The sequence below is a fragment of the Symphalangus syndactylus genome, chromosome 3, assembly GCF_028878055.3.
Source record: "Symphalangus syndactylus isolate Jambi chromosome 3, NHGRI_mSymSyn1-v2.1_pri, whole genome shotgun sequence".
Taxonomy (NCBI): domain Eukaryota; kingdom Metazoa; phylum Chordata; class Mammalia; order Primates; family Hylobatidae; genus Symphalangus; species Symphalangus syndactylus.
Genome location: NC_072425.2, coordinates 74,628,594 through 74,655,691, shown reverse-complemented (window position 1 = coordinate 74,655,691; position 27,098 = coordinate 74,628,594). Strand labels below are relative to the sequence as shown.

At 39.7% G+C, this 27,098-nt stretch overlaps 1 protein-coding gene across 3 annotated transcripts in view; it reads left to right on the top strand.

Annotated features, from left to right (window-relative positions):
- CFAP95 (cilia and flagella associated protein 95) overlaps positions 1 to 27,098 on the top strand; it is an 82,916-nt gene that overhangs the window by 1,068 nt on the left and 54,750 nt on the right. For all 3 annotated transcript variants that reach the window (XM_055269959.2, XM_055269958.2, XM_055269957.2), the window contains exon 2: positions 19,396 to 19,504. In XM_055269959.2, coding sequence (XP_055125934.1) covers positions 19,396 to 19,504 — 109 coding nt within the window. The remainder of the gene's footprint in view (positions 1 to 19,395; positions 19,505 to 27,098) is intronic.

Sequence of the window (27,098 nt, the reverse complement as noted above, 5' to 3'; positions counted from 1 at the left end):
CCAGAGAGGATTTTATTTCTCCAGGAAACTACTATGAATGTACCAGAGTTGAGCACTGGCTACACCTTAAGATGGGTGTTGTTCTGTCTTTAGGAACTTCCCTCATGTAAGTTCTTGCTTGGCCCCAAGAAGCATTTGGTTTACTTCTTGTGCTTTAGACCTTGACCTGGAAATTCACTTTCTCTTTAAGAGAATTCACTTTCTTTTATTAAATATCACAGTGACCAATAGCAACACTGTGATGTATAACTGGAAGAAAAGTGGAAACTTTTAGGACTTTTCAAATTCTGTCCCTTGAATTAACTTTCCTGGCTCTACTGTTGATAGTAATTACATTTGGAGTAGTTGGAATATTTGGGAGGAGTGTGAAGAAAAAAAAGAAATGAAAAGAAGTCACAAATCTTGTCTACTTTATGTTTTTGCTTTTGAAAGAAATGAATGATTTTGACTCTAGCCCTAAGGCTAAGCCTGACTTCATCCCATTCATTCATGTAATATATGTGACCCCTGCAGTTTCTGTCTTGCAAACTTTCTAAAGCCTATTCCCTGCTTTCCAATAAGTTTACTTTTCTGCTTTTACTTCTCAACCCTGAAACTGTCTCTCTTCCTCCTTTGAACTCAGTATGAGAGGTTATACAGATTTGGAATCCAAAGCTACACTGGGAAACAGAAAATCCTCTTTTAGCCTCATATAGGGCTTACCTCATAGCTCTCAAGCAAAACACTTAGCTCTTCTGTGATTCTATTACCCCACAGAGATTTGAATCATAACATAAATCACCACTAGAAGTTATTGTTAAAGAGAAAGAGCTTTTGCAAAGGGACAGTGCTTCTGCTCTCTGCTGCACCACTATTACTTTGAAAATTGCATTGTGAAAGTTACAGACATCAATAGCAAAACCACAGAAGAACACAAATGAGAAGAAGGTGAAGAACCTGGTGAGGAGAGAAGGGTAGTGGAACACTGTAAGTCATTCCAGCCACTGCTGAAAATATAGAGGGACCTCATACATTGGTTTTAGAAGGAAGGCTGGGGAACAGGAAGACTTAAATTCAACCCAACATACATTTGTGTGTCATGCACTTTGAAACAGATTCAAAGTGAAACAGCAAAGAGAAACAGATTCAATGAGATAATTTTTATAAAGCATTTACCATCATTCTAGGAAAATAATAAGTTTTCAATAATATAGGGTAGCTGTATGAGTCCATTTTCACACTGCTATAAATAAATACCAGAGACTGGGTAATTTATAAAGGAAAGAGGTTTAATTGACTTATAGTTCAGCAGGTCTTGGGAGGCCTCAGGAAACTTACAACCATGGTGGAAGGCAAAGGGAAAGCAAGCACCTTCTTCACAAGGCAGCAGGAGAGAGAAGGGTGAAGGAGGAACTTCCAAACACTGATAAAACCATCAAATCTTGTGAGAACTCACTCACTATCATGAGAACAGCATGGGGACAGCTGTTCTCATGATCCATTCACCTCCCTCCCTTGACACATGGGGACTACAGGTCCCTCCCGATGTGGGGATTACAAATCAAGATGAGATTTGTGTGGGGACACAGAGTCAAACCATATCAGTAGCTAACACTAGTGATTTAGCATAGCATAATGGTTAAAACTTGGGCTCTAGGTTTGAAAACTAACTCTCTTGCTGTGTGTTGTGGTGAGTGACTTGACTGCTCTGGGCCTATTTCTGCAACTGTAAATGGAGATGATAGGATTATTGTAAGATTAAATGAGGTATGATATGTAAAACACCCTTTAATACATGGCCTGCCACATATTAAGAACAGTAGAAGTTAGTTATATGTATTAGGACATGGCCATTGATCTCAAGGAGCTCCATAGGGCAGAAAAGGAGAATAATATCAATAAATTCAGTATCATCTGATTTTTGCAAAAAAAGAAATGATTATAAGAAGCAAAGGTAGTGGTGTGGTGGGGAGGTTGGTTCCCGAGCAGGGTTTTGAACTAAGGATGGGGACAAAAAAGAATAGGCATGTGCAGTGGAATAGTAAAGAGCAGCCCCACAGGAAACAGAATTCTTTTTCAATAGTTGACAAATATAGTTGATCCTTATTATTTCTGGATTCTGTGTTTGTAAATTCACCTACTTGCTATGATTTATTTGTAAGTCAAAATTAATACTTGATGCACTTTTGTGGTCATTTGTAGACATTCTCAGAGCAGCAAAAAAGGAAAAAAAATTTGAGTTGCTCAACGTGCATGTTCCCAACTGAGGTCAAACAAGCAACGCTCTGCCTTTTCGTTTCAGCCCTCATACTGTAAACAAGTATCCTTTTCACGTTCTATTTAATGCTACTTTTTTTTTTTTTTTTGCATTTCATGCTTTTTGTTAGCTATATGGTAAAATGGCCCCTAAGCATCATGCTAAGCACAAGAAGACTGTGACACACCCTACAGAGGAAATGCATGCCTTAGAAAGCTTCATTCAGATTTAAATTATAGTGCAGTTGGCAGCGATTTCAATGTTAATGAATCAACAATACACGTTAGGTAAGGTGTTTTTAAACTGAAACACACATAATACAAGGTTATGTCTTGATTGACAAAAATATTGTGACCAGAGGCTCACAGAAACCTAACCTTGTATTTCTGTATTTGCTAATTGAGTGTTCAAGGCAACTTTATAGAATAGAAAGATAGCAAGATTGACTGTGAAATGTGAGAAGCACTAGCATTTTCTGTGCTGACTGTATTGCTGGCATACTTGTTCTTCCGTATCCAACCAGTCACCAAGATCTGTCCTACAAAGCTGAAGTTGTGTAAAATTCTAAATTGAACGATGTCATTGACTTATTTTTATGCATTTTGGTCATAATTGTTAGCTTTCTATTGATTTGTTTTATGATAGATTAAATTTTTATTAAATTTTAATCTTTTATTAGTGATTTATTTAATGATGAACACTTAATATCTATAAACACACCATTTGCATGGCTTCTCAACAGAGTATTTAATCAGTTAAGTGACTGTACATATAGGTACAAAATAAAATCTGTATCTGGGAGAAATTCTGACTTTCCTCTGATTAAACAGTTCGAACATTTAGTTTTTTTTCCTGTGTTTCTCTTTATCTGGCATGTGATACAGAGCTATTTGACCTCATTACTCATTTAAAATCAGTTGTGTATAATAGACGTGATAAAGTAATATATCCAAAATCCTTTTCAGGGGTTACTTTTGCTTCGTTACTGGGATAAAACGTTGCCAAAGAGCCACCTCTTCCTTGCAACTGAAGTGGTTGATAGATAGAGCCATACCACCCTCATCACACCTTGATGCTTCTGAGCGAGAGATGCTTTTTCTAGGAATTATTTTACCCTACTTACTCCTGTAGCATCTATGGAGCCATATCATCAGGTGATTCCATTAGAACTGAACTAAGGGGAAATATTTTCTGTTAGGATATCTTCCCACTCATTGGCATGATGAAATACTAAGAACCACAGCAATTTAGACTTACCCTTAACAAATTCTCTCAGGTGAGGCTAATTCTTATATTCATTCATTCATACTCATCTTTTCCTTGGCCAAATAACATCTGGTAACAAGTGATAATAATTTAAAGCAAAACAAATTCATTGGGATCTCCATGGAGACAGTTCTTGCTCTGGTCTCCATGGTGACATTTAGTTTTAAGGACTCAGGTTAATTTTATGTATTTGTGATTTTAATTACTTTTCTTCCCTGCCTAAGCCCCAAATTAAAGAGCCTGGGAGTTTCACTTCCTGTCCCTTATAGGAAGAAACCAGAAAGATAAACAGAAAAAAGGGAAGAAATATGGTGATAATTGTGGGGTAGGGAATTTTGCAGTTTTAAAGACTTTTCTACAAAATCATTTGGGCTGGGGCAATAAATTAGAATTAGAATTAAAGGGGGGAATCTTTCCATGAAGCTCTTCAGACTTCCCCCCACCCTACTGCACTGTTTGAACAGGAAGTTTATATGTATTAAGGTACTTCACATTCACAGGAGTGCCCAGTTCCAAGACACCAGAATATTATGAGTGCACTTAAATAGAAAAGAGAGTGTCTGAATTTTCTAATAAGCTGTGTCATTCTTCCTGTATTTAATCAATGATCTTCTCAGGTACTAACCTGAGAGTTCCTCCTGTCACCGGAGACCAAGCTTGTGTTACACAGATCTTTGCTAGCCAGCAATCCCATCTTTCTACATCTCCAACACACATTCGAGAACTACGATAAAAAGCAAAGAAAAAAAAAATAAGGACCCTTGGTAACAACATGCTGCAGCCTGTCTTTTTGCTGAAATCCACAAGGGCTTCTTTTCTATCAAGCCTTCATCTTTCTGCCTTTAACAGACTCAGGCCCTCAATCAAAAGCTTATTGACTCTTAATTTGTACACATTTTTAAGTTTGGTTATGTGGTTTCCATGCAAACAACACAAAATTTGGTGGGGGAGAGAAGAGGCTTTAAAGGGGCTTTTTGGATCTATAGTTAGAAGGCAGAAAGAAGGGCAAGCATCAGGGTAAGGGATAAGAATGCAGTAGGTGCTCAATTAATGTTTCTCAAATAAATAAGCAAATGAGCAGGCAGAAAGAATAAAGACAGAAACCCAAAAGGTACTTCAGGCTGGGACCCTGTATTTATATTTTAATGAGGCCTTGAGGTAAAAGACTACAGTATAGTACAAAATCCCCACTAAAACCAGGGCTGATTTTCACAGCTATGCTCTTGATGCAATAGCATAACATGGAAGTATGTTTGGACACCTCTGTAGAAATGACCTTAGAAGGGTATAACATATACTTCTGTTAAAATAGTAAAGAATTTTTAAATGGGAGCTAAGCTTGTGCTGTTCCTAGTTGCAGTATGTGTCATACCATCAAGAATTGACAGGTACTAATGAGGTTTTGAGTTAATATAGGGACGAATGATATTTACACTTTAAAGAGATATTTTTATTTCTCAATTTATACTTTAAAAAATTCCAAATTATAATATCATGCAGGCATTTAAGATGATGTAATAGTAGGCTAAGAACATGGAAATATATTCACTCTCTAGCGGGTAGCAGAATTAGAAATATGCACACAACTCAGATGCATATATAAAATTTATTTTCTAAAACCAATCCTCAAACTTTTCAACTGTTGGTTACTAGAGAAAAATTCAAACATGCCAATTAAAGCTTATCTCTGTCTCTTTTAGTTTAACAGCTTGTTTTAGGTTAAAATAGTCTCGTTCAGAACTGTGCCCACTCTTTGAGTCCTTCCTCCTCCACCTTCTCCTTTCCCCACTAACCATCTGTATGTGTACGAGGGGCTGAGGTTATGTGACGTTTTGGTGGGGGTGAAGGTGTGAGGCCTCCAGATTTATTGTAGGTCCTTGTCCTTGCTCACCTCATCCTGGTCCAAGTGCTGTGCATGCTGCTGCTGCTGAATTTGTGGCTGATCCTGTTGGTTTGTTGAGGACTTGGTGTCTCTGCCTCCAGATTCGGTCCTACTTGGTCTCTTGCAGGGGACTACAGATACCTGTCAGGCTCATCCTCCCACAGCCCCCAACTTAGGCTGGTCACCCTGCAGCCACAGTGGTGGGGCACCTCTACCCTCAACATGGTGGCCTGCAGCTGGCCTAGTGACACGCTACTCAGCTTCCCTCTCAATGCCTTGGAGAGAGAGCGAGCTGATGCCATGGTTTGCCCAGGATGGTTTACTTTCATTGGCCTGAGACTTACCAAAAAAAGCCCCTCTTTTAGTTTCTAAAGTGTTCTTCAGAAGATTAATTACAAAGTCATCCTCCCTGTGGTATGTTTGGGAGCTTCTGGTTCCTGTTGTTAATAGAAGCTTAAGGAATTTAGAAGGCCTTTTGATTCTCAACAATGCCTGACTTTCAAGAAAATATCTCACCCAGAGCTCAAAGATTTCATTTTGTCAGTCGGAAGTTAATCAATAATACTCCATTTTTCTTCAGATTTCTGGTGAAACAGTCCTAATTTTTCCCAAAGCAAATGTGGGCATCTCTGATTTATCAGAGCAAAAGTTATTTTAAAGGGTGGCTCAGTAAAGAAAAGTATGAAGATTAATATTTGAAATATTAATCTCAAGTATAAAAAAACAGCATGTACTGGAATTTTCTCTTTGGCTAAAAATATGTGTCTAGGCTGGGCACAGTAGCTCATGCCTGTAATCCCAACACTTTGGGAAGCCAAGGTGAGAGGATCACTTGAGCCAGGAGCTTGAGACCAGTCTGGGCAACATGGTGAAACCCAATCTCTACCAAAAAACCACCAAAAATTAGCCGGGTGTGGTGGTACGTCCCTGTGGTCTAAGCTACTTGGGAGGCTGAGGCAGGAGGATCGCTGGAGCATGGGAGGCAGAGGTTGCAGTGAGTCGAGACTGAGCCACTGCACTCCAGCCTGGGTGACAGACCCTGTTTCCAAAAAATAAAATAAAATAAAATAAATGAGTCTATATGCACTGAAAAGAGAGTGAAAAAATATTCACCATGTAACATGATACTTATTACTGGATGGTGCATTTATGGATTATTTGTCCTTTTCTTTTTTCTCTTTGCTACTTCTACATTTTCCATAACGAACATGTATTTTCATAATAAGAATAAAGTAAAATTACTTAAAATTTGTGATAATCACTTTCTACAGCTTTTCCCTGGACGCAAGCATTCTCTAAAGGATCAGAATTTAGACACAATACTTCATTTCTTTCAGCTTCTGAGTCACCCTCCATGGTTTATTATGAGCCTTTTAAAAATATCTTTTTAATTGCTAGTTTATGTTGGGTAAAAAGGATGATGTTATTCACACTCATTTGGTTTAACCACCCTTTCATTCTCGTCTGTGTTCTACAACGGTGGATCCTACGCCACGGTTATTTTTAATCTAGTCCTACATTCTCATTCCTCAACATACGCACATTACCTACAAATGCTTCTGGATATAGTAGTTTTTTGGGGAAAGCACTATATTTTTTATTTTTCAAGACGAAATCCAGGAGACTCAGCCTCCTTTTGCCCTGACTACATTTTTCTTTCAGTGCTATTTTCTTTTATGAAATTCTAGTCAAATTCTTTTTCTGAAAACTGATCGTTATAGAATGATTGTGCCATGACCTTTGTGTGAAAGTTTGCTCAACTTAACTGGCATTTACAAAAATAAAATCGTTTTACATGCAAGATAGGTCCTGGTAAGGCAAAGTATACAGAAGAGGCATTTCACCACACGGGCAAACTTGGATAGGAAAGATCCTTGCTGTGCAGAAGCACCTCTGCCTCAAACCAAACCCCTACCCTTATGACCATCTCATAGCTGGGCTGTAGAAGCCGTTAGAGTCCTCTCCTTGTTGTAATGCTGCTGTAGTCTTTCCTCTCACAGATAGTCTAAGGTACTTTTTCACCAAGCTTGCTTTCTTTTACCTTACTATCTCTTTCTAGGTAAGAGTGTTGTGGTTGGGAGAGGAAGTTAGAAGAATGTGGGGCTTTGTAACATTTTGATAAGGAGAAGTTCACACTGAGAAGCCCAAACTTGGGGCTCAGGGGGTTTTGTGGCACTAGAACTAGTATTGTTGGACACACTTCTCTGAGTTTCTCTGGGAACCCATCCCCATTCACACCATTTTCTGTGTGTACTGGTCAGAGCTCTTTTGGTTGCAAGTGACAGGTGGTCAGCTTGCCCTAGCCTAAGAAAACAGAATGAATTAACTCAGGATATTCCTGGATGATTGATTACCAAGTGAGAAGGGCAGTGGTAAGCTGGGCCTTAGGAACAACTGGAACGAGGGATGAAAATGCTACCAGGTCTCACTGTGTTTCCCCTTTCTCTTTGTGGGTTTGCTTCATCTTGTTGTGGAAGAGTATGGGAAACATGGCGGCTGCAGTTCTGGAATATATAACTTACATCTTGATCCCACAAAGAAAGATTGGCTTTCAGGTATTTTCAGTTCTGGCTAAACAAATTCCAGGCCATATGTCTTTCCCTGGACCAAGTACCTGTTTGGAGTCATCTGGCTGGGCAAGGGCAAATGGAAATATGGTAGCTCTCCAAGAGCCACGAACAAGGAGGACGCATCCAGGAGAAGGATGGAGTGCTGGGCTGGCAGTCCTAGAGAGAGTTACTGTGGTGGAGAAGGAATAGCAAATTCCACACACTCAGTTTCGCAGCAAAAGTCTAGAACATAACCCATTAATATATTGGGAGACTTCCTACAATTGATGCTATTTTGACTTTAAACTCTCCCTCCCCAGCCAACTTGTATCTACTCAATGCAATTTTAAAAAATGTATCTTAGATGTAAGGGCAGAAAACAGAAATCTTGTGTAGAGATTAGATGAAACATATCTTTGCAGTGCTTTGCAAAGGTTATGAATAAATTTGAGTACTCTTATTTTATTTTTTTAAAGACAGGGTTTCACTTTGTCACCCAGACTGGAGTGCAGTGGCTCAATCATAGCTCATGGTAACTTCAAACGTTTGGGCTCAAGTGATTCTCCTGCCCCAGCCTTCCAAGCAGCTGGGACTATAGGCATGCACCACCATGCCTGACTAATTTTAAAAAACTTTTCTTTTCTTTGGTAGATATGACGGTCTTCCTCTAATTCCCAGGCTGGTCTTGAACTCCTGGTCTCAAGCAATCCTCCAACCTTGGCCTCCCAAAGCGTTGGGATTACAGATGTGTACCATTGCACCCAGACTTCTTACTGTTTTTGATAGACGTTAATCTTTATTACTGTTTGCTTTATTTCATTTGAAATACAATTATATTTTAATTGTTATTGGTCACACCATGTATTTTCTTTATTTTTATTTAACTTAGTTGTGATGCATTAACAAAGAGCATTAATTGGCAGAAATATTATAATATGTTTATTTGGTAAGCTACTAGATCTCCGATGAGATTGTTCCAGGTTCACTTAAATGGAAGAATTAATATAATACCATTTATCTATTGCAAAGTAAATTTCATTGCAAATAATTTAGCCTCCTTTTATAGACGGTGGTAGGATAAAATTTTTTGAAATTAAAATATAGGAATAAATAACTTGTCACAATTTTTTAAACATTTGGAAAAACTGAATTGCTCAGTAAGGATCCAGAAGCATTAAATAAGCTTTTTTTTTAAAAAAAAAAAAACACTAAGCTTTTATTCACTATCTTCTTCCTAGATGAAGAACTCTTTTTTTAATTGCATTTATTAAAAGTATATTTATGAATCCATTGCTCTGTTGAAGGCACTTTGCTGGGTTAGGAATTTGACAGTGACTAAGACATCCTCCCTGCCTTTAGGATGTTAGAGGTTACTGTGAGACAGGAGTAGGGAGGGCTACCCCAGCAACTACAATGTACTGTGATATGTGTTATGATTAGCGGTAAGCAGGTTGCTCAGGGAGCGTCCAAGAGGAGCCTTTAACTTAGGCCTGTTGGACCAGGGCAGCTTTCCAGAGGAGGTTCACCTAGTTCCTAGGATCCCCAAGGAGAACTAAAGTATGGTGCATTAGTTTCCAACTGAGGGCAGTACTACCCTTTCCCCAAGAGTCTTTGGAAATACGTGTGGGCATTTTTTTGTTGCTTAATGACTGGTATCTTGTGATGCAGAATGTGTGATTGTTAGAATTGTGACTCTTAGTCCTGGAGGTGGCCATAGCATCTTAACAGCATTTATCCATCTATCTATATGAAGCCTAATTTACATATCCATGAACTATAAGAACAGCCAGATGGGTGAAAACAGCAGAGCTAACATGTATCTAGCATCAACACATCAAGGTTAGCTAGTTTGCATATGGCCATTTATAACAAGGGTGTGAACAGCAACTCTCCTAATAGATCCAGTCACAGATCCAGTCACAGAAAGGGAATTCCCCACTCAGTATTGTATAAGAACGCCGAGCTTTCAGAGATCAGTGGCACTTGCTCTCCTTGTAGGGATGCAATAAGGCAACAATGGACCACTGCAGGCAGTCTCTCAGAGGTTAAGACATTGTGATATCCCACCCAGACCTCTAACAAATAATTAGTTGTTATGTCAATTATTAGAAAAATTTAGTCTGGAAAGATTGCTTGGTTTTTTAATTTGAATTTTTCTTTGTGTGTAAAACAATCCCATAATAAACATAAGTAATTTGGAAATACTATTGGTTGGTTTCCACGTATGTCAAAGTCAGTGTGGTGAATGTCATGTGATAAGTCTTGCTCCTTGTCTCAGCCCTTGCCCATGTAGTTCTGACAAATGAGCAGGTCAAGGCATACCAAATGTCCTGCTGGACTTTCAGGCACAAATATGAATTTTTTTCCCTACTAGTACTGTTTTGGGGAATAACTCTTAGCTCTGTGATAATTTTCTCTATTTCTTCTTTGGAAATAGTCTATTTGGACTTTTTTTTTTTTTTTTTTTTTTGCCCTTAACAGTACCTTTTTTTTTCTCAGCTGGCCTTAGGCCTAATCTTTTTTGTTTTTAATTATACTTTAAGTTTTAAGGTACATGTGCACAATGTGCAGGTTTGTTACATATGTATACATGTGCCATTTTGGTGTGCTGCACCCATTAACTCGTCATTTCACATTAGGTATATCTCCTAATGCTATCCCTCCCTATTTGGACTTCTTGTTTCTACTGGGGGCAGTGTTGGGAAATAGTTTTTCTTAGAAAGTGATGTAAGTCATCTAGCTTTACATATATATTTGCATAGAGTTATGGAAAGTAATCTTTAATGATTAAGATGTTTTTCTTCTATTTTGATGGTTATATCCTATTTTTAACAATTTTATTAAGATGTAATTCACATGCCATACAAATCACCCTTTTAAAGTGTATTTAATTCAGTGGCTTTTAGTATTCACCAAGTTGTGCATCCAACACCACAATCAATTTTAGAATGTTTTATTACCCCCTCAAAATAAATCCCACTCCCTTTATCCCTTACTCCAAGCCTCCCCTAGTCCTCAGCCCTCGAGCCACAGGCAACCACTAATTGGTTTTCTGCCTCTATAGATTTGCCTATTCTGAGCATTTCACATAAATGGAATTATACAACATATGGTCCCTACATAATATTTTCAAGGTTCATCTGTGTTGTAGTTTTTATCAATACTTAATTTCTTTTTATTTCTTAATAATATGTCATTATGTATATTAGTAGATACGGGGTTTCGCCATGTTGGGCAGGCTGGTCTCAAACTCCTGGCCTCAAGCAATCTACCTGCCTCTGCCTCCCAAAGTGCTGGGATTACGGTGTGAGCTACTGCGCCCGGCCAAAATATATATATGCTATTTAGTCTAACATTTTCCATTGTTTCCGGTGAAAGAGTTTATCTGTGCAGCCGCAGGAAATGTCACTTGGTTTGCACTCCAAGAGGCCCACCTCTGTGCAATCTTGTCGATCTCAGCACTCCTTCTACTTGGCCTCAGCTGGACTCTGGCTGCTTTTCATAGTCTTTGTACATGTTATAACCTGGGGATGATAACTTGCGATTTTGCCAAAAATTTATTTGCTTTTGTTTCATTTCCTTTGCTGTTTTTGAATGAATTCTAGGAGGAAAGGGAAAAATGTACATTTATGTAGTTATGTTCATTATAGAAGTCTGTTTTAATTCTAGATTTTATTCTTTAAGAAAAACTTATTTGTTTTCTAATGTAAATGCAACAAATTGTCCTGAAACCAAAAGACTTTGTATTATCTACTCAATATGCACAGCTCATGGAATCACTAAGTGTGATTTAAAATATATCTTAAGGTGACATAATGTAATCTTTTGATGTTATTCTGGAATAATTAATTCAAATTATTTAAGCCAGTAAGATTAAGACTATTGGAATGGGAGCTTACACAGGTAATTGAGTGTTTCTTTGCTTTTCGTTTTGGAGGGGCGCGGCCTGATCTCCATGTCACTCCATGCCAGATATACTGCAAGGTGTTTCAGACTACAGTAATTACTAATGTACAGTGCCCCTTAAACACTCCCTCTTTAGCCCTACTTTTCCACCACTCAGTATCTTCAGCCAGCTATTGCAAGTTGTTTCTGGAGGAGAGGATCAAGGAAACTCGGAAGTATCCTAGGGTTTGAAGATAATTGAGACCCAGTTGTCTAAACGTAGGGTGATAGAACGTACTCACCCTGGTTTGACAATGACAGTCCCGCTTTTCACCACTCCTGGTGTACTTAGCATCTTATTCCCCTCTAAAAGTGTCCCAGGTGGGATTATCAATTGTAGTGCTGCCCTATTTTATACATGTCCCTTCAGCTATTTTCAAAGTCATGTGTTTGGCAGTTAATCAGACTGACCACATTTATTTAACATTTAAACTGTTACGATAGAAAAAGCCTCCAACTGTTGTATTCCTTTTGTTTCCTTCCAATATTTTCCATAGGGCCTTCTGTTTTGAAGATTTTCTATTAAGAAAATTTATAATAATGATGGGTCTTATTTACGTGCCACTCAATATACGCTGAGTGAAGAAGATGACTTCACTTATCTATCTCCATCAAATGGTTTCCTTTTGAGTGCAGTTAAGTTTCAAATTCTGTGGTTTCGTGGTTATAGATGCACAGATCACATACAGCATGAGACACATAGAAAAACAAAGTATTTCTTCATAAATCTGAAATGTCACAGTTTTTCCCAAGAACATAAGATTTTCTTTATGATTCTGCAAATACACCTGAAAATCTTCATTTGTCAGTTTGAGGGCTATGCCACCGATAACACTGCCTTGGCATGTAAATCATTTGCCCACGAAATCTTCAAAGACGATTGTCAATGGCTCATAGTCTTTGATTCTATTGGTTTTATGCTTCTAATGTGTTAGAGAATATAGCTGACTCTCAAGGGTAATTTTCTTTTAAAGTTCTAGATAGCAGATGATTATAAAAATCTAATAGAAAAGGTATCTTTCGCTTCTCATTTCACTAGATTTACATCAGAAAATACAATAGCTGACGGCATGGTTGTGAACTACAATAATAATTCTAAAATTTAAAATTAATATATTCTGCCATCTGGAGTCTTAACATTTTAAACATCTTTGAAATCTGCAAAGAAAAGTGTGTCTCTTGTCAAGTCACCAGAAGCTAGAATTCAGCTCAGATTTTCATTGTTCTCATGTCAGATATTGTTCAGATTCAAACCCCTTTGCAATCAGTGTTATGCATATGTATGTTGAAAGTTTTCTCATTCAGCAAGTAGATTTATAATTCCTCTGGAGACAAGTTAGCATTGCAAAGGACTAGCATCTCTATATGCATAATTACTCCCTCTTTACGGGTGCTTTTGCAAACTGAGCCAGGATACTCTTCATTTTTATGGACACGTTTGAAAGCCGTTGCTTTCAGCATTTATATTAAGGTGACAGTAACAAAATGTAAGAACATTCATTTAATCAATCAATCAGTCAATCATTTATGATTTAATGAGCATTTACAATGTGTAAGACCAAGATCACAAAGATGAATAAAAAATAGTCCCTGTGTCTAAGAAGCTTTCTGTCAAATGAGAAGGCTGATACGTGAACGGATAATTACAAAACAATGTGAAAGGTGCGGCAGTGACAAAGATGCTGGTTTCTTTGCAACCTCCCAATTCCTTTGCCCCACATAAACATACAACCACAGAAACCCTAGAGTGTAACCTGTTTCCTTTCCTGTAAGAAGACTCCTATGACCTAATCCCACCCTCTCCTACGCTGACAGGGAGGGAGCTGTGCCCTCTGGCCTGGGGCAGCCTTGGAGAGCTGCGGGACCTTCCTGACATGCAATTCTGGACTCTAGTTTGTTCAGTCCTGCAACTCAATGTAGCAAGTTTTTCAGATAGCTAAATCTATTCAGTTTGAAGGACTGTGAGGTTGTTTTTACTGATTGTTGGTGTTAGATGATTATTTTATTTTGAATGTTCTTGTCAAAAGAAAAAGTTGGCAGCTTTATGTTGGCCCCATCCTTTTTGGGGGAAAGTTTGGCTGCTCCATGAAGCACTTAGGTTTAGGAACCACTGAGAGTCTGGGGTGCAACCGTTCTCTAGGGCTTTCTCAACCTTGGTACTATGGACATTTTGGGCAAGTTGGGGGTTGGGGGCTGTCCTGTGCATTGTAGGATGTTTAGCAGCATTGCTGTCCACTACCTGCTAGACGCTGGTAGCACTCTCTTCCTTAGAAGTAATACCCAACAATGTCTCCAGGCATGGCCAAATGTCTGCATTGTCTCTGGGGTGGGAGTGGAGGCCACAAATTTATCCGCTTCTCCAACCAGATTGAAAACCACTGGTCTAGAGCAATATTTTTCACGACACATTAATGTCTTGTGAACTCAATTCAGTGGATTAATAATGGCATTTAAAAAAATAAAATAATAGAGAATAAAAAGTATCCAAATTCCTATGAGAGTAAAGACTGTTTTGTCAAATTTTGGCTCCAATTTTTTTTTTTTTTTAGACAGAGTCTCACTTCGTCACCCAGGCTACCAGTGTTGTGGTGCGATCTCAGCTCACTGCAACCTCTGCTTCCCAGGTTCAAGCGATTCTCATGCCTCAGCCCCCTGAAAAGCTGGGATTACAGGCACGCGCCACTGTGCCAAGCTAATTTTCTGTATTTTTAGTATAGACGGGGTTTCACCATGTTGGCCAGGCTGGTCTGAACTCCTGACCTCAAGTGATCCGCCTGCCTCAGCCTCCCAAAGTGTTGGGATTACAGGTGTGAGCCACGGTGTCTGGACAAATTTTGGGTTCAATTTTATGCATGGAAATACATGTACATATTCTGGATTAAGATATATCACTTTTTGGCCAGGCGCAGTGGCTCATGCCTGTAATCCCAGCACTTTGGGAGGCCAAGGTGGGTGGATCACCTAAGGTCAGGAGTTCGAGACCAGCCTGGCCAACATGGTGAAACTCCGTCTTTACTAAAAATACAGAAAATTAGCTGGGCACAGTGGTGCGTGCCTGTAATCCCAGCTACTCGGATGGCTGACGCAGGAGAATCGCTTGAACCTGGGAGGCAGAGGTTGTAGTGAGCTAACATCATACCATTGCACTCCAGCCTGGGCAACAAAAACAAAACTTCATGTAAAAAAAAAAAAAAAGATTGATCATTTTTCTTACTGGGGACTGTAGTTGAAGAGTTTGAAAGTTACTGCTCTAGAGGCATTCTAAATTCTATTTTAGTACATTTATTTTTCTCATGAAGAATTTTTCATTGCAACAAATAAAAAATTATGGCAAATCGTTTGATTGACTAAACAAATGCAGGTAGCAAGGAGAATGAGGCTATATGAAATATATATTATTGCACCTTGATTATTTTTATATATGTACATACTATATTTTAATCACAGAAAGACTATAAGGCTTAGTTAGTTTTGACAAAGTGTTTAAAAATACCCAACTAAAGCCTGTTGTAGATATTATCATTACACTTAATAATATATTGCATTTATATGTCACCTTTCATTTGAGACTCTCAAGCTGTTGATTCATTTAGTTCCTCGGTTTATGATTCTCAGTTCATCTCAGGAAATCTGAGGCACAGGCCACTGTTCCCCTAACATAATAAAGTCAGAGAATTAATTCAGTCTCCTGTTTCCTTTAGAAAGCCTTAATCATTTTATATATGGTAAATATGTATTATACAGAGAGTATATAGTAAAGACATATCTTATATTTTATTTGGGTCTATATATTTTACTATATTTCATACAGTATATTTTATACAAACATGTATATTTCTCTCTGCTAGGCTGGCAGCCTCTTGGGAGTAGGGGCAGATTTAGGGCTGTGAATCTCTCAGAGCCCCGCAGGCTGTGGGCACAGCATCCGTGGGCAGCCAGCAGGCATGAGGAAATGCCAGTTACATTAGCTCAGTCCTCCAAAGAAACACCTTCATTGTGGATTCATGGTTTTAATGCTAGGTTTTTGGCTGCTATCTAAGGTTGCTATATGAAAAAAGAACATATCTGCATCTTTTGTAAGAATCTAGTTATCATGAAACTTAAAGTATATGGTAGGATGGTTAGGGCCACATACTGACTTTCACAGACCATAAATATCTTTGCTTTCTTGGGCCCCTTCTTCCATTAACAAAAAAGTTAAAAATGATAGTTTGACTGATGGTATAAAGACAGGTATAATCCAAGCTGGATTATATATATATATATATATATATTTCTGATTTAAGGTAGTTATTTTGTAGGCCTCTAGAAGTATGGGCCCTGTGCCTTCTTCAGTGTCTAATAAAGAGGTGGGCCTTGGGGCAAATATGCTGAAATATCACTGGTATGTTTCTCCTTCACTTTTGTGCTGCTGTAGGGACGTACTCTGGTTTTATTGCCTCAGGGAAGAATGACCCAGCAGGTAAAAAAGAGCCAAATTATTGGATTTGGATTTCAAAAACTTGGGTCTTAGCATAAGCCCGATAGATTTGGGAGCGTGATGAGCAAAGCCACTCTGTTCCACAGCAAATGAAGAATTCATGGACACAAATAGGAGAAGGCCAGAGAAAAAGCTGAGAATGTTTGAATTTGTCTGGGATCCTCAATTTGAGTTAAGATTTTGGAAATCCTAGAGCCAGATGGGACCTGTATTAGTCTGTTCTCATGCTGCTGATAAAGACATACATGAGACTGGGTAATTTAGAAAGGAAAGAGGTTTAATTAACTCACAGTTCCACATGGCTGGGGAGGCCTCACAATCATGGTGGAAGGAAAATGATGAGTAAAGTCATGTCTTACATGGCAGCAGGCAAGAGAGAGCTTGTGTAGGGGAACTCTCCTTTATAAAACCATCAGATCTCGTGAGACTTGTTCACTATCACGAGAACAGCACGGGAAAGACCCGCCCCCATGATTCAATTACCTCCCACAGGGTGCCTCCCATGACACATGGGAATTATGGGTGCTACAATTCAAGATGAGATTTGTGTGGGGACACAGCCAAACCATATCAGGACTTGTCATTGCCTCTCCCCATCACCCCCTATTCCCAGGGTAACGTTTTCAGAACTGTTGACGATTGGGGCTCCCATGTGTCCCCAAGCCCAGAGTGCTGGAGAAATGAAACACTATCTGTTTGGTGGATCAGGCACATAACCCAGGGATGGTGCTGGGTTTCCAGGAACCCAGGTAGAGAGAGACACTAGAAGGTGTCTGGTGGGCTAGAGAGTGGCACCTTTGCAGCAGAGCACCAGTCTACCTACAAGTCTGTGTGGCAAGGCCAGGAGGATGGAGACCTGCATGGATCTGTAAGGGAAGGCCACAGGGGAAGGAGAGTGTTTCTGCAGATGTAAGCAAGGAGAAAGGATGGCAACAAAGATGGATTCTTGGCATTGTGGCACCACACAAACCCCTCAGAACTGGAAGAAATCCAGGATTGACCAATATTCCAGTTTTTCCACTTGGTGAAATGAGAGCTTGGAAGAAAACTTAAGTTCAATTATGGCGAAACTAAGTTCCAATGTATACCAGATTTTGGATCTCAATTAGTATTTACTATATATAGATGTTTATGATGCTTTACAGCATATGAAGGATTTTCTGTTTTTTAAGAAAAATTTTAATTCATGTTAAGATCTTAAAAGGTATTGTTATTATTTCTGTCCTCATACATGTGAAAATGGAAGCACAGAAAGGTTAAGTGACTTGCCCAAGGCCACACAGCTAGGACCTGGTTGAGCTTGTGTTGTCCAATATCCCCCCTGAGGACTTAAGTGAAAGCTTCCTGTTAGGATCTCATAAAATGCTGGTAGGTTACCAAAAAACATTTAGTGTTCTGCACTTTGATGCTCAGATGTGAGGAGAGAAGAGGGCTCAGGTGTGATGTTTTGCCTGCCGACCCACTGTGGGCTCCCTCGCTGCTGGGTTCTACTGCAGAGCTCCGCTGTCACGCTTAGAGGTGGGGAGGCAGGGGTGTTAATGGGAATGTAGTGCAGGGGCTGAGCCCCAGTCCAGTGGGCATGGGGAAGGGGGTCAGATCCTAAAGGGCCTCATGACTTAGATGCCCTTTGGATTGGGTGCCCAATCTAGGTTAAGGGAAGCAATTCTGCCTCCCTAGCTTTTTGCCCACACTTACCATGTTGTAGATTTTTCTTATTTTTGTGTCACTCTATCTAGACTGCAAGCAACTGAAGGCAGGGACTCCATTAGTCTCACTTCCCACTGCATCCCCCACACCTACCAAAGTGCCTGTCATGTAGTAGGAATTTTAAAACATTTGTGGAATAAACAAATGGCTGGATGATTGAATTCTCGGGTACTTGAGTGTCCCCTAAACAATTCTAGCCCTGTATCCCTTAAAGCAAGGTAACTTCTGAGGGGTGCTTAGTCTTAGCATCCTATATTTCACTCATGAAAGTTCTATTAAAAATAGCTACTTCAGTTGCCAGCGACTTCTTCTGCTTTTTCCTTCTCTACCCCCAAATCCTCTTCTTCCTTCTTCCCCCCTCCCCTCCCCTTCCCTTTCCCTCCTCCTTCTCCTCCTCTTCCTCCTCCTCCTCCTTCTTCTTCTTCCTTCTTTCTTGTTTCTTCTTCTTTCTTCTTCTTCTTTTTTGAGACAGGGTCTTGTTCTGTTGCCCAAGCTGGAGTTCAGTGGCACGATCATGGCTCACTGCAGCCTTGACCTCCCTGAGGTGATCCTCCTAGCCCAGCCTCCTGTGTAGCTGGGACTACAGGCACATGCCACCAAGCCCAACTGATTTTTGTATTTTTTGTGGAGATGGGGTCTTGCCATGTTTCCCAGGCTGGTCTTGAACTTCTAGGCTCAAGGGATCTGCGTGCCTCCCAAAGTGCTGAGATTACAGGCGTGTGTTACTGTTCCCTGCCTCTTATTATTCTTAATCACTCTTTTAATCAAGATGTTTGGTATATTTTTTCCTTCTTCCATCTACATTTTTAAGAACTGTTTTCTTCTACCTCATGTTTATCAGCTTCCTTTATTGCCTCTTTAGAAGCAGGAAGCACAGGTTATAAATCAATATGGGCAAATACTTTGCTGTCTTGTTTTGAAAAAAATTGTAATTAAAATTCATGGTAGAAAGAATTTCTAAAGTAGAAAGTTGCCTTTCCAAGATTTTACCATGTCTTATTTTAGAATTTAGTGTCGGTAAACTAATCTACATTATTAAATACGATTCAGTTCATTGGAATCACTGAGTAATTACTATTACTATGTTTGATAAGTAATGTTTGGGTGATATTATTAGTTTTATCACTTATGCTAGGTTGCTTTTAGGAACTAGCCTCAGCATTACTTGAAAAGAGATGGAAAATGCTTTATATGTCACAAATCTAATAAATTTATACTTAAAATAATACTACAAACACAGAAAATTTTCATTGGATAATTTTTAAAAATCTGAATGCAATACAGAATAAATAAACTTCATCTCTTAACGGACTCCTAATTTTTTCTTAAGGCACCATGACAGAGAAGCTTTTCCCAAAGATTATGATATAGAGGATCCCGAGAAAGTTAAAAAACTGTGTAATTCAACATATCGGCGACTTGGAACCGATGAATCTCCAGTAAGTAGTTACTGTTACTTCATTTTAAGTCTGAAATCTTTGTCATAGTGAAACACGAAAAGGTAAAGGGAGGAGTGTTTTGTGCAGCACCATCCCTCATTAACTGTGTTAGTTACTTAGATGACTTAGTCACTGTGTGCTGAAGCAACATTACCTGTAAAATGTGCCTACCTCACAAAGTGATTGGGCGAATTAAATGAGATGAAGCAAGTTGAGTACATGGCATGGTGCCTGGCACATAAAAGTGCCTAGGAAATTGTTCCTGTTGCTATGATGCTGTTGTCACTACAGCAGCAATATCCTGTTAGATGTCTCCTTTCACTGCCACAATAACCCTGCAAAGTAGGTATTACCATCTCTAATTACAGAGGAGGGGAAAGAGGCTCTTAAAGACTAAGCAACTTACTCAAAGTCACACAGCTAGGGCGTGGAAGAGGGAGAGTTTATATCCCAGTCTTTGGTTTCAGGTGTTTTGTACTTATCTTAAGCTGGTGGAGTTGCGAGTAATTATAACATGCTATTAACAGTCTCATAATGTTTGTACAATCCAGTTACAAGAAGAATATTTATGATATAAGTAATTCCTGTTTGAATTGAGGTGAGTGGGTTACTGCTTGGCTACCTAGGTGTCTGTCCAGTCAGCATAAGGCAAGAGCTCAACTCCTAGGAGACCCCCAAATTGAGTCCTACAATGTCAGGAGCTTTGGGCTAGCTGAAGACAATTTAGCCTTAGAGGATGGCCTCAGCGCATGAAGAGCTGGTGATTTGATGAGGGTGGTTGTACAAGTGATGAAAAGATTAGGTTTGTGTCACATTCTGCCCCCACCAGGCTGGGCTAGTTTTAGACCAGCGTTTGAAATGGGGCAGGTGTAAAAAGATGCGTAATTCCACACTGGAAATTGTTCTAGAAGATTCTCCATTCTGCAAGGTAATGAGGACAAATTAGCTTAGCATGGCAGTGCCATTTCCTCCTTTCCTCTTATAGTTGCAGTGGACAGAGAGTAATAAGGATCGGCTGGAGAATGGGGATTTATCGTAAAGTGACAGCTGCCTGGATATGGAATGAGCAAACTTGCAGGAGCTAACACAGCTCTAAAGCAAGGCATCCCCATCGCCACCCCAACCTCTCTGTGTCACATGCACACACAGAGTCTCTTTGGCATCTCTATTTCTCTCTGCTCAGGTTTACCTCTTGCTCTACAGCCCAGATCTCAGGGGAATCTGATGACTTCCTCAGTTTCCACCCAACCCTCTTCCCTTTGTACCAGGCTGCCTCATGGGTCATCAGCCAGCATGTGGATGGGGCTCTGCAGTGTGATGCCCAACTCAGTCAACATCCACTTGCTCCATTCCCCCACAAACACAGCTTCACCTTGCTTTCTTCAGCATGGGGCTGTGGTCAGGACAAGAGTAAGTTGGGCAAGACAGGCATTGCTTGACACGCACTTAGAGAATTTGGTCCTTAAAAAACATTTATTTTTGATTCCTATATTAAAGATGTTTTTAAAGAACTTTTGGTCCTTAAAAACATTCATTTTTGATTCCTATATAGAAATGCTCTTGGTCTCTGGATAGTCCTATACCTCATATCATGGGGGAAGTGAGATGAAGCGGGATATGAGGTATAGGAGCCACAAACATTCCTTCCCCAATATTATATACATTACAGTGGTCAAGCCTCAGGTTTAATGAGAATGTGTAAATAAGTATTTACTGTCTGTATGTCTTTTTGTTGATGGCCATTGAAACCCTGTCCTTCACCTGCCAGATTTGGAATGTGTATTCAATAGAAAAGAAAACAGACTGAGGAATCACTATTTCTGATGGAACTGCTATTCTCTATCTTAATAGAAATTTACATTTTTCCCTATAGACTTTCTGTGTATAAAGCACTGGCTCATCCATCTTGTTTTTCGTTCTTCACAACAAAGCTATAAAGCTGTCAAGAAGTATATTATTATTTAGTTCTAAACCTAGACTTACAGATCTTAAATGACTCACCCAAGGTCCCAAGTGTAAAGAGAAGGAGGGGATACTGGTGTCGAGCCCCCACACCTTCACATGCCAGGTGTGAGGTTGGATGTAGCAAGAGGATGGGCAAGTCCTTCTTCCTGTTGTTACAGAGTTTTGATAAGGGCCTAAAGACACTCTTGATAGTTGGCAGGAACCACATGCCTTAAAGCAAGAATCTGGGCCACCTAGGCAGGACCTGCTAAGAGACTAAATTAGATTAAACCAGTATGAGTAGTTATGTCCTTGAAGACAAGGGGCTGAAGAGTTAAAAGAGGATTCATGTAGTTGTGGGTTCTGTGCCCCTCTTTCTCCAGTTGAGAGGGGTTTAAGGGAACCACTCAGAGAGATTAATATGTATGTCCTGGAATTTAGAGGACACGGGGTCCAGTCACATGCCTACAAACCTAAATGTGAGAGGTCATGCCTGATATGGCACAGCAGAAAGAGGGAGTGCACTGCCCTCGGGGCAGGGACAGTAGTGGTCAAGAAGAGACTTGCCTAAGACTTTTATTAAACAAAAGGAAATAACTTGCTGTGGGAGGGAAGGGGCAGTTTGATTAAAAATGAAATCATTTTATGATTGCATCCTATTGATGCAATAGGATCAATTCAACAAGATGGTTCCATTAAAAGCGCTTCATTTCATCCTCTGGACAGCTCTTCAGGCAGGTATCATGCGTGATCCACATTGGATAGTTGAGGGAACTGAGAACAAGTGAAGCTTAATCACTGGTGAAAAGTCAAACGCTAGAAAGTGTATTAAAAATTAAAACCTATTGTTCTTCTCTGGCTCTAAATATTAAGATGTTAGAGACTTTTCTAAACTGCCTCCTGGAGTACCAAACTTTTCCATGTCTAGTGTGCTGGCCTTTTTACCCCACTACACTGCACCTTCCTTGTAGAAAATAGACTTGATTATTTTTTGTGCTGGCTTGGATATTGTATATCTCACTGCATATGTGTTGGGGCTTTGATTTCTTACATCTTAGCCATAACTTCTGTCCTATTTCCTGAATTATGTCCACACACATGCTGGCTAGCCCTATTCCCATCTGTTTCCCCTTCTGAATGCCTTCTTAACATTTTTGGATTTTTGCAAGATTGCTGCTGAGTGGCTGCTTTGTATGTCCACTGCATTTTCATTTAGCTGATTGAAGGTGTCCTTGTCCTTAAATGCTGTTGCAGGAGCCAATGTGAGCATCATTTATTTGTAGCAGAATTTAAAATGGGACTTACTTTTGTCTACATTTTGGCTAAGGCTCTAAAAGTCTAAGAACAGAACAATAGCCTCATGTGCCGAAGAATGGTCACTTATGCAAGATCCTCAAAGAAGATGGTGCTAATAGGCTCCCACTCACATGAGGGATATAAGAGAATTGAAATGCAAGAAGCCTCAAGAGGAGTTTGATAGTACAGAGAGGGTTTTGGAAAGAGTGTCCTCTAAGTCTTATCTGCAAGAACCATTGTGTGCCTCGCAAAGTTAGACACAAGGCTCTGATGACTGGTCAGAGGAAGCAGAGCAGAAAGATGGAGCCAGCTCCTCTAGAGGTGGAGCAAGGATATGTGAATCCTCAGTCCCAGATGTGCCTCTTGTGGATCCATTGTGGACCATGGGGAAGAAGAAAATGACGTGGAGTCATTTCAGAGCCTGTCGAACAGCATCTCATAGTGGGTGCCCAATAAATATTTGTAGAAGGAAAAAAGGAGAGATGGGAGGGCGTCTAGCTGGGTTTCCAAGAGCTGAGGCAAGACATTTAAGTCTAGCCAGAGGCATCTTCTATCATGGGACATGCCATTCAATGTTCCCAGAGGTGATCCCAAAGCCTACTAGAACCTCCCAAGAAAGTCACCTTGGAACATTCACCAGTGCCAGAGAGGGTCAAAGATAAACATACCCAGGGGAAACCAAATCAAGATTACATTCTGCCATTCCCACATTTACCTCTCTCTCTTCCTCATCTCCACACATCCTTGGCATCTGTCCCCAAGGAGATAGAGGGTGGTGGGGAATAGGGAAGAAGTCCAAGTGGGATAATTGAGAAGAAGCCAACTGTGCCCCCTGTTCCCAATATAGTGGGCCAGGCCAAAGCAGCCCCAAGGTGGAGGAATGAGAATCTTCCCATGAAGTTAGAAGTTTTGGCTATTATATGGGACTGGCATTTTAATTACCTCAGTGAAAATCCTCTTGGGACAAAAGTAGCCAGAGAAGTTTTGTATTATCTGAGAGCCACCAGAAACGCCCCGGGACCTGTCTTATATTTCATCAAGGAGCATGAGAAAGAACTAGTCCCTCCAAATGACTGTGGATGGGCAGTGATGGAGGAAAAGTAGATTTGTTTTCTGATTGTACCTACTTACAAGTCCCACTTGTTCAATGAGCCAATTGCCCTTTTGTATGTAAAAGAGCAGTCCATTCTTATCATATCTCTCTATCCCCTTTCCCTACTTTAGTTTTCTTCATGACACTTACATTGCTGGACATGTTTTAGACTTATTTAGTTATTAATCCTTTGTCACCTCCTGTTAGAATACGAGCTCTATGAAAGTGGGGATTTTGGTCTATTTTGTTCCCTGTTTTATCCCCAGTTCCTAGAACAGTGCCTAGAACATAGTGGATGCTCAATAAGTATTTGTGGAAGAAAGAGAAGAAGGAAGAAATGAAGTAAGGGAGGGAGGAAGGGATGAAGGAAGGAAACAAAGAAGGAAGGGAGGGAGGAAGGGGAGGAGGGAGAAAGGGAAGAGGATAAAAGGAAGAAGTTCTACATTCAACAAACATTTTTTGAGGCCCCATTACTTTGCCAGGCATAATGCTAAGTGCTAGGGTAAGAAACATAATTCAAAAATTGGTACTTTAATATGAGGAACTCATAGGTTCCTAGGGGAAATGGGAACACATAACCATGGTGGCAAAGGGTATGATGGATGCTATGATAGGAAGAACATCAGGATGCTGTGAGGTTCACCTGAACTGAAATGGGTTGGAAGGAGGTTTGGGTGTGGTTTCCTTTGAAGCTCTGGAGCTGAATCCTAAAGGAACCATCTCTTGGCAGAATCTGGAAACATACCATTCAGGTTTCAATGGTGAGATAATTGATTTCCTACTTCAATGGTCCCTCAGGTTTCAGGAGGCCAAGTGAGGCCATTGGGGAAATAGATTCACAGGAGAACAGTAGTTCAAGCCACTGGGTTTGCCCTGATTTTCTTATTCTAAGCTTAGTGGGTAATAGCATTCTAAACTATGGTCTTTTACCTGGACTTTATTCAGGTGCTACGTATCTCTACCCGGGTGAATTCCATGCAAACTAAAATCATCAAGAGTATGTCTATCATCCTTGCTTCAACTTGAAAAGCCTCTCACCCAAGGATCCTCACGACACTGCCAAAGGCCCTATCACAGTCACTTATGTTACCTTCCTAGCATGTGAGGCTAATACTAAAGTGAGAGCCACTGGGAGGCCAAAGAAAGACCACTTCTGAGAAGGGAGTGCATGTTGAATCCCATACATTTAGAAGGATGAAGTACAGAACACATATGATGCTGTGTCATAGAAGCTGAGAACTTGTCAGACATAAATGGACAAAGAAATACATGAGCAATTTATTAAACAGATTTTTCTTATATGGCTAGTGGCTCAATGCCAAGGCATTTTTGGAACTAACAGGACAACATTGTTGAGCAAATTAGGCTAATATTAACAGCATCACAGATATTTTGGATTTAAAAATGGCAAATAAATGAATAGTACAAAAGTATATTAGCATTCATTTTATGAATAGATTAAGAATAGCCGAATAAGCCTAAATCTGAGCTGTTTTAGTGAATAAAAATATCACATTTGAAAACTAATATTCCTAAAAGGGATACCAAGGAAATAATTATACCAGATATGGGAAATTCAATTATTTACTTAATTGGTTCAAGTATTTTTTTCTTTGACATTGTAGGATAGTATTTTGATCAGTATAATCTTATAATCTTATAGATGCTTCTTGCATTCATATCTAAGCACCTGAAAGGGGTATATGGATCAAATGTTTATAAATGGAATAATTTTAAATGCCATTTGCAGGGGAAAGGAAGATGTTTGGGGATAGTAGGCTGTTGAGCTAGGGTCTCCTCTTGCTTCCTGTCTCCATAATCTTGGAGCTTGTGGTTGATGTCACAGGTTTCAGCATTCTCTCCTGGAACAACTTTGGATCAGCTTTTCCAATATCACCACAATCACATCTGGCTTTCCCGTGTTAGGAATTCTGTATAAATTTTGGCCCACTGAGTGTACTTCTCTTGTTTTCTGCTGCATCTCCGAGTCTATTTATTCTAGCAAATATCTTCTCTGTCATTTCCAGACATTTGGGATGGGAATGAAAGCAAGCCACCCAGCATTTTGATCCCATCACGTTCATTTGCTGCTCCTTTTCTACATCAGTAATCATGCCCTAATTTAACTCTTACGGAAACTAGACTAATATAGTTTGCTTAAGCAGGTGTAACTGTTATGTTGAACAAATGAGACTTAAATTGGGCAATCATGTGCATGTACATACACACACCTGCACACACAAACATGCAGAGACACACACATCCATATTTTTTGCCTCCACTGCCTATTTACCCTGCTTTCTGGAGTCAGTTCTTCCTTTATGCTTGGACAAAATCCTGTGCAGCTTCCTTAGGTTTTATGGTCAATCTCAGATAATAAAAAGCCTATTGGTCACATTTCAATAACTAAAATATTTTATCAAAATGATGAATTTCATTTAGAGTTAAAGCTTTTCTCTTCCTCCAGCTACAGCCTGCTCTAGGCTGGTAAGTCTGCAGAGGGAAGTGAGTGTGAAGGGTAGGCCGGGTTGGATAATTTTTTATTTCTCCACCTGCTCTGCTTTTCCTTTCCCCCAGACAACTAGAAGAGCCTTTTGTGTTTATTTTACTAATATTAAATATTTAATTGAGACTATTTTGTGACAAGGAGTGGTTTTGTTATCTCAGAGTGATCAGGAAAAAATGAGACTTGTTATAAATTTATTTCTGCTAAAGACAGGAAAAGGAGCATCCCATAAGCCAGGTGTGGTGGTGCACACTTGTAGTCCTAGCTACTTGGGAGGCTGAGGCAGGAGGATTGCTTGAGCCCATGAGTTTGAGGCTGCAGTGAGCTATGATTGTGCCACTACACTTCGGCATGGGTAACAGGGAGACCCTATTTCTAAAAAAAGAGAAAAAAAAAAAAAAAAGAAGAGGAAGAAGGAAGAAGCTCACAAAAGCTTGCTTGAAGAGGTAGTTTAGGAAAACAATAAAATTATTTTTCTGATTGCACCCTATGAGTCTCACTTGTTCAAAATAGTAGTGGTTATATTTGCAGAGGCCTCTCTCAGATCCTTTGGAATCTTCACATGGCACTGCTGAGTTAACCTAGATGCAAAAACAGCCAGGATTTCCAAGGACAAAACTTCTGAGATATAAGTATGGTCTTTGTGATGATTTTAAAAGATAATCAAGCCTTTGTATTTTTTTTGGCAATGGTGCAGAAAAGCTACAGTTGGTAGGGGGAATGCTGCTTAACAGGCTAAAATAAGACTCTTCCTT